The sequence below is a fragment of the Rhopilema esculentum genome, chromosome 6, assembly GCF_057945365.1.
Source record: "Rhopilema esculentum isolate cy_ngs chromosome 6, ASM5794536v1, whole genome shotgun sequence".
Classification (NCBI taxonomy): domain Eukaryota; kingdom Metazoa; phylum Cnidaria; class Scyphozoa; order Rhizostomeae; family Rhizostomatidae; genus Rhopilema; species Rhopilema esculentum.
In genome coordinates this window covers 4,462,955-4,476,717 of record NC_142820.1, presented here as the reverse complement: position 1 = coordinate 4,476,717, position 13,763 = coordinate 4,462,955, and the positions used below count along the sequence as shown (strand labels likewise).

General features: G+C 36.4%; 1 protein-coding gene across 2 annotated transcripts in view; it reads left to right on the top strand.

Annotated features, from left to right (window-relative positions):
* LOC135686818 (TBC1 domain family member 1) overlaps positions 1–12,515 on the top strand; it is a 33,233-nt gene extending 20,718 nt beyond the window's left edge. For both annotated transcript variants that reach the window (XM_065203168.2, XM_065203169.2), the window contains exons 12-19: positions 4,116–4,235; positions 4,589–4,744; positions 5,570–5,728; positions 6,533–6,684; positions 7,223–7,315; positions 8,079–8,238; positions 9,381–9,418; positions 9,612–12,515. In XM_065203168.2, the coding sequence (XP_065059240.2) occupies positions 4,116–4,235; positions 4,589–4,744; positions 5,570–5,728; positions 6,533–6,684; positions 7,223–7,315; positions 8,079–8,238; positions 9,381–9,418; positions 9,612–10,592 (1,859 nt within the window). In that variant the 3' untranslated portion in view covers positions 10,593–12,515. The remainder of the gene's footprint in view (positions 1–4,115; positions 4,236–4,588; positions 4,745–5,569; positions 5,729–6,532; positions 6,685–7,222; positions 7,316–8,078; positions 8,239–9,380; positions 9,419–9,611) is intronic.
* Positions 12,516–13,763: the final 1,248 nt, after the last annotated feature.

Genomic DNA, 13,763 nt, shown 5'->3' with positions numbered 1-13,763 from the left:
AGGTTTGCCTTATACTTTAGCTACCAACAAAAGTAATTGCATCTAATGGGGTGCTTAGTCTGCAAATTTCCAAACTTGTCGGCAGATATAGGTGGCGCCAGAAATCTTCCGACAGAGGGGTTGGAGTTTCCGACAGGGGGCTAAAATGACTAAGATATGCAGTTTTCGTACGTTATTTTGTCAAATTTGCTCCGACAATAACCTAAAATTTCCTCCGATGGAGGGGGGCTATATACTTAAGTCGGAGGGGCTGTAGCTCCCTAGCCCACCACTCTGTCGGCAAATGGAAGTTGGGATCCCCCTTGAGCACAATATGTAGCGACGGGCCTGGACCCAACGCTTTTTTGCCAGGACTCATTGATGCTTTAACACATGTGCGCTAAATTTTCTAACTACAAGGTCGTCGGAAGCGGGGAGGCCCCCCCCCAAAAAAATAAATAATTGTTAATTTTTACTATTTTTTTTTGTTATGTTTTATTGAATGGAAGCAATACAATAGGCAGCCTCCCCCTTCTAATATTAATTTAGTTCCGACACTGATCAAACTGCATAGGCATTCTATCTCTATTTCACGCACTATTGGCTAAAATATTACCTTCCGTCGTTAGTGACTGTAACTAAGATTATTTGCCATAGGTGGATAAAAACGATCTGTTCCTGTTGCCGAATTTGTACCAGAATTACAAATATATTGACCTAGGACGAGCTATATAATAAAATTCATGAATGCACTCTAACACCAATTGGCTGTTAGTTTCTTGAAAAGTAGCTTCTTTTCAAAATTTAACCAGCCAAGTGTTAATTTTTTTACGCCGAAATTTCTGAAAATATGCAGATAAAAGTGTTACCTGCACTGCTGCTTTTTCGAAGTAAAGACTCCAAAGTTTGGAATCCAAACATCTTTTTATTTTTTCATCTGAGTTATATCGTTGCTTAAAAGAATGTTTGTTGAACATATGAAGGTTTTGCCTCTCTCGGCTTGATTTTTTTTATTCACTTTTAAAAAAAGGGGATTATTGTCGTGGGAGAAACACCCGCTGTTATTTCATCTCAACAGCGATTTCCAGAGAAAACCCCCGGCGACTTTGCTTGAAGCAGCCTGAGGGGAACCCCGTAGTCTCTGTCCGGTTTTGAAAGAATTCTGCGTCCTGTCTTTCCATGACAAACAAAGCGTTATTCAGGCGTGCTATCCTATTTCATCACATTTCGTGATAGTTGTCGTGTTTTCGGCGACCTTCTTGAAAAATGTGGCAGAATTAGGCGGCAAAAAAATACTTCCGAAAAGCAAGAATATCACTGTCGATTACAGCCACGTTTGACTCGAAGCACGGCAATTATGAGGCAGAAATACTTCTGGAAACGCTTGTTCAGCAACGAGATCATCAAGGAAGTTGATAGGACGGAGAAAAATCTTGGTAAGAGTAACAGTGATAACTTACAAGAATTCATACTTAATCGTTAAGTATATTTTCATTTTTGAACGAATTTATGGCCTTCCTTACGATCAGGGCAATGTAGGCTTCATAGTTTGTGATCGGTCTGTTTGTTTACACGCCACTGTATTGAAACAGTTTCAACAACTCAAAGATTCTTTTTACATGGGAAGTTTTTAAGATAAAAAATATTGTGCAATTGATAAGCTACGAATTAAACAGCCCATCAATGTTTTTCCATGTTCCCTTAGTCGCAAAATATTGTAGGAAAATCGCGTTGCTAAGAATTTTTGTTTTGAATCGGTTGACAGCAAAGGATTACTGTACTTTAACATTCAAACAACCATTGTTTTTGCTGGTTGATTGATCTTTTGAACTTCGGTCGACTAAAGTCTACAGCATCAAGGAATCGGCTGTTAAAACCACGAAAGCGATTTGTTTTCTCATTTTTTTTCCACTGCTTCTTCTACTGCGAAAATTTCACTTCGCCAGTTTTTCTGCTTTATATTTAGCTATTATTTTGATTTTTCTGCTATTATCTCTGTTTTTACTTTGGCTGGTCGTGTTCTTACTTCGTTTTTGCTTTTACGCAAAGAGCTTACAAGGTGTGTCTAAAAGGAAAAAAGGGTGCATTTTTGCTGCCTTTATAGTAATAAAAATGTAATGTCATCATAAGAATTATTTTTGAGGAAAACCATTCTACTTATTCTTTTGTTAAATCGTGCGGGGGATATTGGCTTTCATGTCATTAATGAGAAGTTGCAAAGAAAAACAAGCGTTTGATACTGAGCACAGATAACTGATAATTCAAAGACGTGAATTGATACAACACAGGTTCAATACAGCGCAGAATTTTGGCTTTCAATTATTGCTGTAAATGAGTACCTGGCGCTTGTCACGATAATAAGCAGTTGCTGTCACAAATAAACTGATAGGAAGGTGCACTTTTCCCGTTTGGCTACCAAAATGGATCGATCAGATTCCCACACACTCTTTTTTAAAAAAACCAGTATATTGAATTTCAGGCTGGCTTTTCTTGATTTTTTTTAAAAAATTTGAGGCTGGGTTGTTCTTAATTTGTTCTGAAATTATGTGTGCAATTCCTATAAAGTGTGCTTTAGGGTGTAACAAAATAAGTGAGTTACCCTTTATTTGACGATAAGTTCGAAAATTCACCGAAAAAGCATTCAAAGATGACAAAAAACTCCTTGTTTTGAGATTACAAGATTGTTCAAAATCAAATTTTACAGTAGTTCTGCCTAAACTTGTTCATCATTTGTTCTCTAACTTTTGAAGAACTTGGTGGTTCGTGTTATTATGAAATTGATACTTTAAAAAAGAGTGTATTATTGCAGTCTCTGTTTATATATTGTTACATTAAATTGATAGTACGCCATTAAGGGCACAATTTAGGCCTCATCCCTTTTAGGGGCCCTTTCAAACGACTTGTCATTCAAACAACAGTGTTGTTGTTGTTTCAGATAATTGTTCGAAAACCCACTTTTTTAGAAACAAAGTGTTCAGAAATGATGAATGACCTTTTAGTCGTCGGTGCTCGCACCCATCATCATCTTTTTAAATAAAATATCATAAATACGTAATTCAATCTTGCCTGGGCGTGTCAGAAACGCGATACATATGAATATAGTTTAGCATACAGCTGTGGCTATGAAATACTGGCATCTGAAGCGTTTTTGAGGAAATTGGACTGCAGTTTGAAGGTTACGACGAGTCTAACACTGTAAATTTGTGCTTTAGCATATGATATGCTAAAGAAAACGTGATGATGAAAATTTCAACTTTTCTTCGATTTCTTGGCTGGCGAAACAGCTCTTTGCTCGGTTACTGCTCAGCAAGATCCAAATGAGTTAGGCCCATACCGATACCACAGTCATAAAATGATGTTGATGAAAATGCCTCGGGCTTTTTATTATATTCCAGCCCACGGCTACTTAAGTCTTACAGCAAGCTCCCTCAGTAAATGAGATCTTTTCGGCAGTCTCCATTGTCTGTGAATAATAATTGATTTTCATTGGTGGAAGGGGGAGTTACATATGTCTTACGTATTACATTTAAGGCCCTCATTTCATCGCTCTTCTATTTTACTCGTTTGTTGAATGGCTGATTTTTATAATGACTACACATTTTTGGCACTCTGCGTTCTTTGTTTAAACTTTATTTTTTGAAATGCTCCTGTTTTCGTTACGTTTCCGTGGAATTAAGACAATTGTTTAATTTGTGGCTACCTCACTTATTACAGTCTGACCTACAAGTTGCAAATATACTTGATTGCATTTCGTACAATATCAGGTAACAATATAACTTTGAATTTGAAATAAAACTGTACTTAGAGAGAATGAGTAAATCATACTAACGAGGCAGCCGGCTATGCTCAAAACGTCGTTAATATAATTCGCTCTTTCTTTCTATGTCCTATTTTTACAAATTCAAATTTATATTGTTAGTGTGTTATGAACTCAAACTGCGAAAGCGATGCTCTTACTACTGCGAAAGCCATTGACACCAGTTATCAAAAGTTCGTCGTGTTTCGGCTGTTGAATCTTAAGCTGCAGAAAAAAGTTCTCCAGTTATCGCATTTTGTCTGTTCTATATGCATAAGATTAAGATTAGTTTTCTGTTGTTATATCTATCTGTACGTCAATTGCCTGTTTTTCTTTTCAGTTTCAATCAACGAAGAGAAGAAGGAAGATTCGAGCTCGCTTGCAAAAGCAAGATGGCGAAAAGCAATTATGGAGCAAATCCTGCTCATCCGAATGGAAAGAGAAAACCAGAATTTAGAGAGTAAGTGGATAAATTTGTCTACATAGCTGCCTTTCGTGATTGTATTTTTATTCATCAATTCAGGGAGATGACATTAGCTAATTTGTTGGCCTTGTTGTGAGATATGTCTTGAAGATTGCCCTTCTTTCGACGAAGCTTTGTCTCGGTGAAAGTTACAGATTGACAATAGAGTTAGTGAACTTTATATTAGATTACATATGGAGGTACAGCAAATTTAGGATTATCGACCATTTTGGAATGAGCTTATCTGGATGAAAATCGTTTTCCTATTTTCAATAATGCTTTTAAGAAAATTTTTTGTTAGTTTATTTATTACTTCAATAATTTAATGTGACTTCTCTCTGCCACCATAGCAAAAATTAGCGCAACAGAAACAAGACGTGAGAAACTGAGCTACGAAGTTTATGAACATTGCAGTGCCGAAGCTGCAAAGACGTGGGATGAAATTCTTGCGAAAAATTGGAAAGAGAAGGTTGACGATCAACTGCTTATGGCTGCTGTAAAGTCTGGTGAGTGAGTTTGAGCTATCGTAATCATGGTCTCTAGCAATTTTCATCAACCTGAATTATCATCAACATCGTTAATCATTAGCATCATTAATCACTATCGTGATCACGGCTACTTGCTTACTTAATCATTCAAGTTAATCTAGCAATCAATTAAACAACATCACCGAGGGTCATTATTATTCTCTTTGTAATTGTTATCATTCACATCATTGTCAATCTCCATTGTAATCATCATCATCATAATCGTGATTATCATTTTACCTAATTGTTTCAGTTAGCCAGCAATCAGTCAATCAACGAAATCATCTCCATTGTTATTATTGTTCTTGTCATTGTTATCATACACATTGTAATAATCATCCGTATATCAGGAATCATTAATATCAGTTTAAATATGCACTGAAAATGATTAGGATCCGAGGGTTCCTTGAGATTTTGAAGAGATATGCTGATAAGGAGTCAAAAGAGAAATTTCAATTTCAAATTTTGTTTTTAAGCAACTAATTGCCGTAAGCTTTAAATCAATACAACGATAGATAACATATGTAAGGTTAGTTGCTTGGGATACTTGAAAAGATCAAAGAGGGTTTTTGAATCAAGGACTCTAGTTTTATCGATAATGAGTATTGAATATTAATTTTTTAAAGGGTTAGTAAACCAACAGGAATATAGACAAATAGTGCCTTGGTGCCCGTTTTGTCTTATTCTATTTATTTGCATAATTTTTGACATTTAATGATAAGAACCATGTAATGGTTGGTATTTGTGTTGCCTTAGCAAATGGATACATTATGTTAAAATTTCCCTATCTTTTTCCATTTAAAGGCGTTCCTAAATATCGACGCGGTGAAGTCTGGAAGTTTCTCGCGCAGCAGCATGCAATCCGGGCTCCTAAAAAAGACGAAGACCAAAGAAATTCGAAAAGTTATGAAGAGCTTCTGGAACAGCCAACCACACATCAACATGCTATTTTGATCGATATTGGTAAGTACCCTAGTGACACTGTACTTAAAAGTTAGTCTTTGTTATTGTTTCTTGCATTTTCTAATTATCTTTTTCCACGTGTTTGTGTGTTATTTACAGATAGTAATTGATTCCAGTAATTTTGAAGCAAAACCCACACGTAGCAACATTATTCGTCTTTTAATGCAGAAATTAATCTTTGATGTATTCAGAACTTCCTATATTTGAAAGGCCGTTGTTATCATGTTAGATGGATTTGCACAAGCAGACGTTTTTCATATGTTTTTTATCGATTGACCACATACGAAGTAAAAAATAGTAAAAAACGTACCTATACATAAACAAAAAACTAGATTGCCTTTTTTAGCCTTGAATGGCTTCCTTCCGACTATTAATCTGGCCCAAAATCTTGTCATAGCCAACCTGTCATTTCATTATTCTTTTCATCACCGTTAAGACCATTATTTTTAACCATTCTTTCTAACCATTCTTGCCTTATTGTCCGGAAGATGTCATTGAAAGGTATGAAAAGTAATTATAATAATGTTTATAATAATATGAAAAATTTTAAGTGTATATCCTGTCATAATTATCTGCAAAGAGAAAAGTTATTTGCAACATCGCCCTCTGTAAAAGTAAATTTAAAAACTTAGTATTAAAAATTAAAAGGGGGATATTACATATAAGCATTTACAAAGTCTTGCTTCATAGAATATGTCCTAAATAATAATTGCTACAAAGTAGAGTTATTTCACCAGGTGAATTGTTAGAAAGTAATTAGAAAGAACTTTGTTGTTATATGAATTGCTGAAAATTCTCTTTTAGGCCGCACCTTCCCCTCACATGCATACTTCAACGTCTCTCTTGGAGCTGGTCAAATTGGCCTTTTCAATACCTTGAAATCCTACTCACTGTTGGACGATGAAGTCGGCTATTGTCAAGGACTTAGTTTCGTGGCAGGGTTGCTGTTGATGCACGTAAGATCTTTGTTTTTGTTTTATTTACCTTGACTTTAATTGCTAATTCATTTGCTAATCAATAATTTTTATTGAAGACGCTGCATTGTTCCTTAACTTATCTTTTCCTGTAGCTCCTAATTACTAGCCAATCTGACAACATCTTTGTCTGGCAAACCAATTGCAATATTCCTTATGTGTCGTAGAATTTTCTGCTTTTGATATTTTGATGTTGTGGGTTTTTATGATTGACAACATTTCCTGTTATTTTCATTACTTTATGTTTTATACGTTTTTTTGGTTTCATTAGCAAGTCGCCAACGTCCTTTGATCCACAGTTCTTTTCAGTCCACGGTCCATCTTGTTCAAGCCTTTTCCTGGTCCGCCCAATGAACTATTTTAAATGAGATTTCACACTGAATAGCGTTTTTGTGCAATGAAGGGAACCATAATGCCTTCCCTTATTTTCATTTGAACGCATTTTTATTTTATGCCTTGATGAATATGAAAAAATTTGTCTCCTTTTGTGTAACTGACTCACTTTCTGCACGATTTTTAGATGTCAGAGAAGGAAGCTTTTGACTTGTTCAAATATGTGATGTTTAACATTGGAATTCGCAGTCAGTACAAACCTGATATGAATGCTGTTCAGGTATACCAGCGAACATTTATCTGTTCTCTGTGCTTATTTCGTTGCCATCAGTAAAAACAAATTTTAAAGCACCCATTCGTATTTACAACTCAAGTATCTTTGCAATCTCGGGTCGCTTTTGGAAGACCTAAGCTGCAAGTGGTGGTGTAACGGGACACCTGGGGCCCTGGTGGAAATTAAAACGGGACCTCTATTTACGGACTGCAAAAATGTCCCACCCAACTTTGTAGAGCATGTCAAACAGTATAGGATGGTGTAAAAATGATAACTTTTGTCGTTAACTAAGAGGAGCTGAGTTTGAGAAGCTTCACTTTAGAAGCTTCAAAAAATTTTGAAAATTAGGTGAACTGGGGCGAAGTCTTGAAAACATGGATATGAAAATAGTTTTGGGGTGCCTTTTGGTCGGGGACCCTTAGCTATCGAACCAAGTTGCCCTAAACTGCGTTACGCCACTGCTGCAAGAGCGTAATTGAAAAGCAGTGCGCGTTGAGATTATCCATTAATTGTCTGTTATTTGGAGTTTGTTAGTTAAGGTTTCACGGTATAGCGAGTAACAATCATTTAATTTAAAGGTTATATAATATCTTATAAAAAGAGTTGAGTGCAAGAGTACTTGGTTGGGAATTATATTGATAAAAGCCACTTTTCACTGTACCAATTTTTGTATCTGATAGGGTTAGGAACTCTTCTCAATGTTAGGTATATCATGACAGTATGCGCTAGTTGTGAATATCAATTTTTGAAACAAAATTTCTCTTTGCAGCAACAACTTTATCAGCTATCTCGTTTGTTACACGATGTACACCCCAACATCTATGAACATTTCAACACACATGACGTCACCCCAACCCTCTACGCAGCGCCATGGTTTCTCACGCTGTTTGCATCGCATTACCCAATTGGCTTTGTAGTCAGAGTTATGGGTAAGCTGATAATTTCGTTTCAATTTAGTTTAGGTCTCATATAATGCTTGAGCTTATGACCGTCTAATTTTTTACGAGGATATGGCTGGCCTGACCTCCGCGGAGGAAACTTCGGTAACTTTTTCCATGTTGGTCTCTTTTTGTTGAATTGTTTTTCTGCTTTAGTTCGTTCTTTGCTATTGAGCACCTCTATGAGTGCATGTGAGCGGAGTTTTCTGATAACCCTACTTTGGAATCTAAAAATTTGCATTATTTGCGACACAAGGTGAGGAAAGCGTTACGCCGCACTATCTTGTGCAGACATGTGCCATCAAAAGGAATTGATCACAGGAAAGGTGACTTGTTTAGTTCGATGTGGGTTTCGCTGCTCACATGACACCACTCATACGCGTATTGCTTGACCGATAGTGGAGCTATTAAATTTAAGAAAAAAAGCAACTAGCAAACGTTAAAATAAATGCTGTACAGATATAGAATTGATATTATAATTCTAGAAATTTGTTACTTCTTTACAAAATAAAAAAACGCAAGTATCTAGCGTTCTTGGGAATGCGGTTTATTTTCTTTTTTATAGTAGAATTTAATTTGATAAGATCTTACTAGATTTGGCTATAATTATTAATTAAAGCAAACTTGTTTGACAAAAAAAGGATTTGGCTATAATTTTCTCATATTAGTATTTATTTCTAAAAAAGGATTTTGCTCAAAACTTGACGTTATCATAGGAGCTTTTTCCTTGATAATGACATCATTTGATAATGGGTTAATGGATGGCTCGGTTGTTAGAGGCGCTGACTACGGAGCCAAGGGTCCATGGTTCGAGTCCCTGGCATGACCAAACTTTCACCGAATGAGGAAAGTTGCCAGCTCTCTGTAATTCCAGGCGTAGAAATCATGAGGTGTGGTCACATCGAGAGGAAGGACCAGGATACTGCTCGATAAGCATAAGCTTTTCAGTGTCAAAAAAACTACAACTACAATTGATAGAATTTCAAAATGGAAAATAGCAATTATGTGAGACGTTGCTGTCTTCTCTCACTGTCAATATTCTGATAAGGTGATCAAGCAATCCTAAAAGCCAAGTGGTTTCTTGATGCGAAGTTGATTTCTATTTCTCAAATTTTATCGCTTTCTTCTTGTAGATCTTTTGTTCCTGCAAGGACTGGAAGTTGTTTTCAAGGTTTGTCTTTTATCAAATTTCGTCTTATGCTTATGTTTTTTTGGTTTCCATTTTAAAGGAAAGTTAATATCTCTCTCAAATCTTGCTGTTATGGTCTCGTGATCCAGAAACCTTTGGCAAACAAACATCAGTTTAGAAATATAGTTCATAAACTGAATTTCATTACATTTAAAACCACTTCTCCAAATTTCAGATTGGTCTTGGCCTGTTTGCCAATAGCTGTACGGATATTCTTGAGTGCGATGGCTTTGAGACAATAATTGACTATATGAAAAACGGACTGCCTGAAACAGTCAAGACGGATAGTCAAGAATTAATTGCAAAAGCGTTGGATATGGACATAAAATACCAGCTGAACTTATTTGAGGTTGAATATCAGCTCTTGCACGAAGAGATGATTGATATACGTCAAAATCGGGAGAGATATGAAAAGCTCGAGGCTGCAAACAAGGAACTGGCGCAACAAGTTAACGATTTAAAATGCGAGCTAGACTATGCAAAGGAGAGTGCAGAGGCAATGAGGAAAGAGTTGTTGGAAACGAGAGAGCATTTACGCAATACCGACGTATTGAGTACACAAAACCAAGAACTGATGTTTCGAGTTGCTTTGTTGGAGGATGAACTGAAGTCACTTGGATCCAAAGGAGGATATAAGCATGTAGAAGAAACAGACGGGGCATCGATGTCACCAGCATCGTCAGAAGTCGATGGGATTATGTTAAGTGGGCTCGAAAAGAAATATTGTATTGAGACTCAATCGAGTGTAGAAAAGAGCTGGGAACTAGTGCCCAGCCCTGCAACAGTTAGCCAGGAAATGATTAGAAATTCGCCAGGGTCGAACAGAAGCATTAACGGTGCTATTTCAAAAGAGGACCTCGAGTCTTCCGAAGAAGCTAAGGAACGACATCCTATCTTGATCAACTGCAAGTCAAGTAGCGCCGAGTCTTATGAATCAGACGACCTTATTTGCTTCGACGATTCAACAGCATGTGGACTTAGCAGTGGCGTAAATAAGGTTCTGTCATCGTCAGAAGAATCGTTGTTGGACGAAAACACGGACCAAAAAGCCTGCTCCAAGTCTCCACTGAAGAAAAAGAGACCGGCACTTCCTGTTATTCACACCACTGGCCTCCTTGCTACATGCAAAGATCCAGAAATGATCAGCAAAGAATAAGGTCCGTTTTATTGCTTCGTTTTAATGTACCTCTGTAGATGGCAAATATTTGTAGCTAGATGATAACATAAGGATATTTCAAAGAAAAGCTCTTTGTGCAGGACGCTTCGTAGAAGATGTTCAAGACGATTTGTATAATCTGTGCAGGATCTTTCATAGGTGTGCTCTCATCTCCAATAGGTTTCATCATATCCCCAATAGGTTAGTTGTACTGAATACAGCTCTGAGGAACAAAGCTTTGATCTATTTCTAGCAGGACTAGAATGGTCACTTGTCCATTGCTGTACCTGGTGTACATGGCTGTTTTGTTCTTCATCGACCGTATAATTTTCTTCAAGAGAAATATCAATTACCTCTAAAATAAACTGAAGAGAACATTGATCAAAATCTTCACTTGTTACTAGTCAAACTTTTGGTTAGTAGTAACAGTCACAAACACACCAAAGCGTTCTTTTATAGAAAGTTGTGGTACCAATCCTCTTAGATGAGACCCACCCCTTTTAAGGAGGCTATATATACTGAGAGTTTCCAATGGACAGAGTAAACAAACTCCATACATTGTTGAAGGTTTAATTCCAATTAACGCTTACTAGCACAATAGTTCAGATAAACACCAAGAATTGATTGCACGACCATTTGCACAATCGAAATTGAAAGACACAGATTGTTCTGCAGGCCTGAACTTGCTTCATAAAAAATATTTAAAGGAAAAAGAGCTTTTTCTTTGTTATCTTTTTATTTGGAGTTTAACAGATAACTATTGCGTTTTTAATATCTGCTGTTGATTTCTCGACTATGATTGCAAAGTATGGCGTTTTCAGATTGGGTGTCGCATGCTTAAGAAATTATTATTCCTAAGTTTTGCTGTTTTTGTGAAATGTTATTGATATTTGAGTTTTGAGTCGTTTGAAGTTTCATTTCGTTATTTGGAAGCAAAGAGGCAAGGACGCATTTTTGTTTTGTGAATAATGATGCAGTTAAGCCAACGAAGGGTTTTTGCTGTAATGAATGATTTTCAATGTCAAATATCAAACTGGATGAGCTTTCTTGTAACTGTGAAAAAAAGATTCGCTACAAGAAAGACTCTTATTTTTAAAAAAATACGACTTTTCATTTGCGTTATATTCTTAAATTTTACCTATATGTTTAAAAATGTCAGAATTTATGTGTTGAATACCTTGATTTCTACCGAAATTCACTATCTGGTAAAATGTATTATATTTTTGATCAAAATCACTTGACCTCGACCTCGAGTTGGTGGGCATTCGCACTTAATACTAGTTGAAAAACAACCTTCAAATGTTCTCATGACGTTTGATTCAATCTATAAACCAAAGAAATTGCACTGTCATGTCAACACCTACATTTAGCGGTTTGATGTTAGCATTTGTTTCCAATAACATTTTTCAAGCAGCATATTATCCGCTGTAAAAGACATCAACCATTTTACAAGTATTATTAGCCCTATTTTATATTTTTTATGACACCAACATATCCCCCCCCCCCCCCCGCTTATATGTTGTTGTAGTTATGCCGATCCTGAAGTCTGCGAATTTCCACCAACTAGATAATATCTCTTTGATATTAATATACCCAAGCAACTTTTCTGACCCTGGGCGCTTATGTCCCTCTTTGTCCATTAACGTAGTTTTCGTATTACTGTGCTCAGGTTTTTTTAATATTTCTGCATTTGATATAAGCAGTTTCTTAAAATGTTCACAAAAATGAGTCCAACTACATGTTTATGGTTACAGAGAGGCACATAAAGGGAACAGATTTGGTGTAAAAACGTAAATATTGTGAATTAAGTTAAATAAAAAAGAGGAAAGTTGCTTGCGTTTAAGTAAGCATATTATATCATTTATTATCAACAAGTTTATTGAAGGAAGATTTATAAATGAGAATAGCTTAAATTGATAAAAACTCTCCTTTTTGTCTATTCAACTTTCATTGGATTATAACGACCTTGAACTGAAATAGGCCAAGACATGATGTCGGGTCTCTTTTGCTATTGGCGTCCGGCAATTGCAAGTATTTTGTTCAAATCATTTGCGAAAAGGGTCCGCTTCGGCTCTTCTCGTTCATGTACCCTTGGAAAAAGTAGGGAGCTTATATGCAAGAAAGAAATTGTAGGAATGCAAAAGAAATGTAAAGGCCCAATAAACCGAAAGACTTTGTGCGCACCCTTTACACACACCTTTTATGAGAATATTTTTACAGAAACAGAAGATGCAGATCAAAAGAAATTTTATCAGAGTTAATTTCACGATGGATGTTGTAGAATTTGACTGCGCTAGGGGTTCTTATTGTATCTGATTTGTATTATGTTCATTTGGGTGTCAATCGTCATGCTTTAATTTGGTATTTAAGTCCTTATCTACTGCTATGATGCCAGTGGGAATAATAGAGAAAAGGAGTTCTGTAGTTTGAGCTTCTGCATGAAAGTGTTGGTCCCTTGACTCAGATGGGTGTATTTCATTTGGTTTGGTTTGGGCTGATCATGCTCGATGCTGTTTCCAAGCTGTTCTCTTCACGCAAATGTTTTTGGCTCAGGCTTGCTGATGAAGGGGTGACTGACAAAGTATGAGTGTCTCTACTGGCTAGCAGGTATGTCTACCAGGCTGTTTTAAGAATGCTCTGATTACGATAGCTGGGTCTCCTGCAAAGATATTTAGTACTTGTATGAATTCGCGCATTCCCGCTTCATCCAACATAAATTTTGTCACCTCGTGCTTGTGCCTTTGCGGATTTCTTCCAGTCGCATTAAAGTTGCAACAATTTTGGGATATAATTTCACAATCATTTGTCTTTTAAAATTTTATTTGAGTGGCAAGTTTTATTGTTGCTTGAAAACTGTTATTCCGACATGTGCCACGTATGGTATCCTTCAGAAGCTGGGTTTCTTTAAACTTTTCTTTAATATGAACGACCAGGTATGACCGACCAGCCTTCAGTTAGATTGAAAGCTCTTCTTGCAAGAAATTAGATGAATTATCAACTTTAGATGCTTTTTCTTTAGCCTTACATCAAGTTTTATTCCTAGATTTAGGCCATGCTATTGCAACAGCGGTTTATTGTTAGAATGAAGGTTTAAAACTGGAAAGAAATGCTGCTGTTACAATGCTTTTGTTGCAGTTGTTGCAAGTTTTCAGAATTAGGCCTTTATTTAGA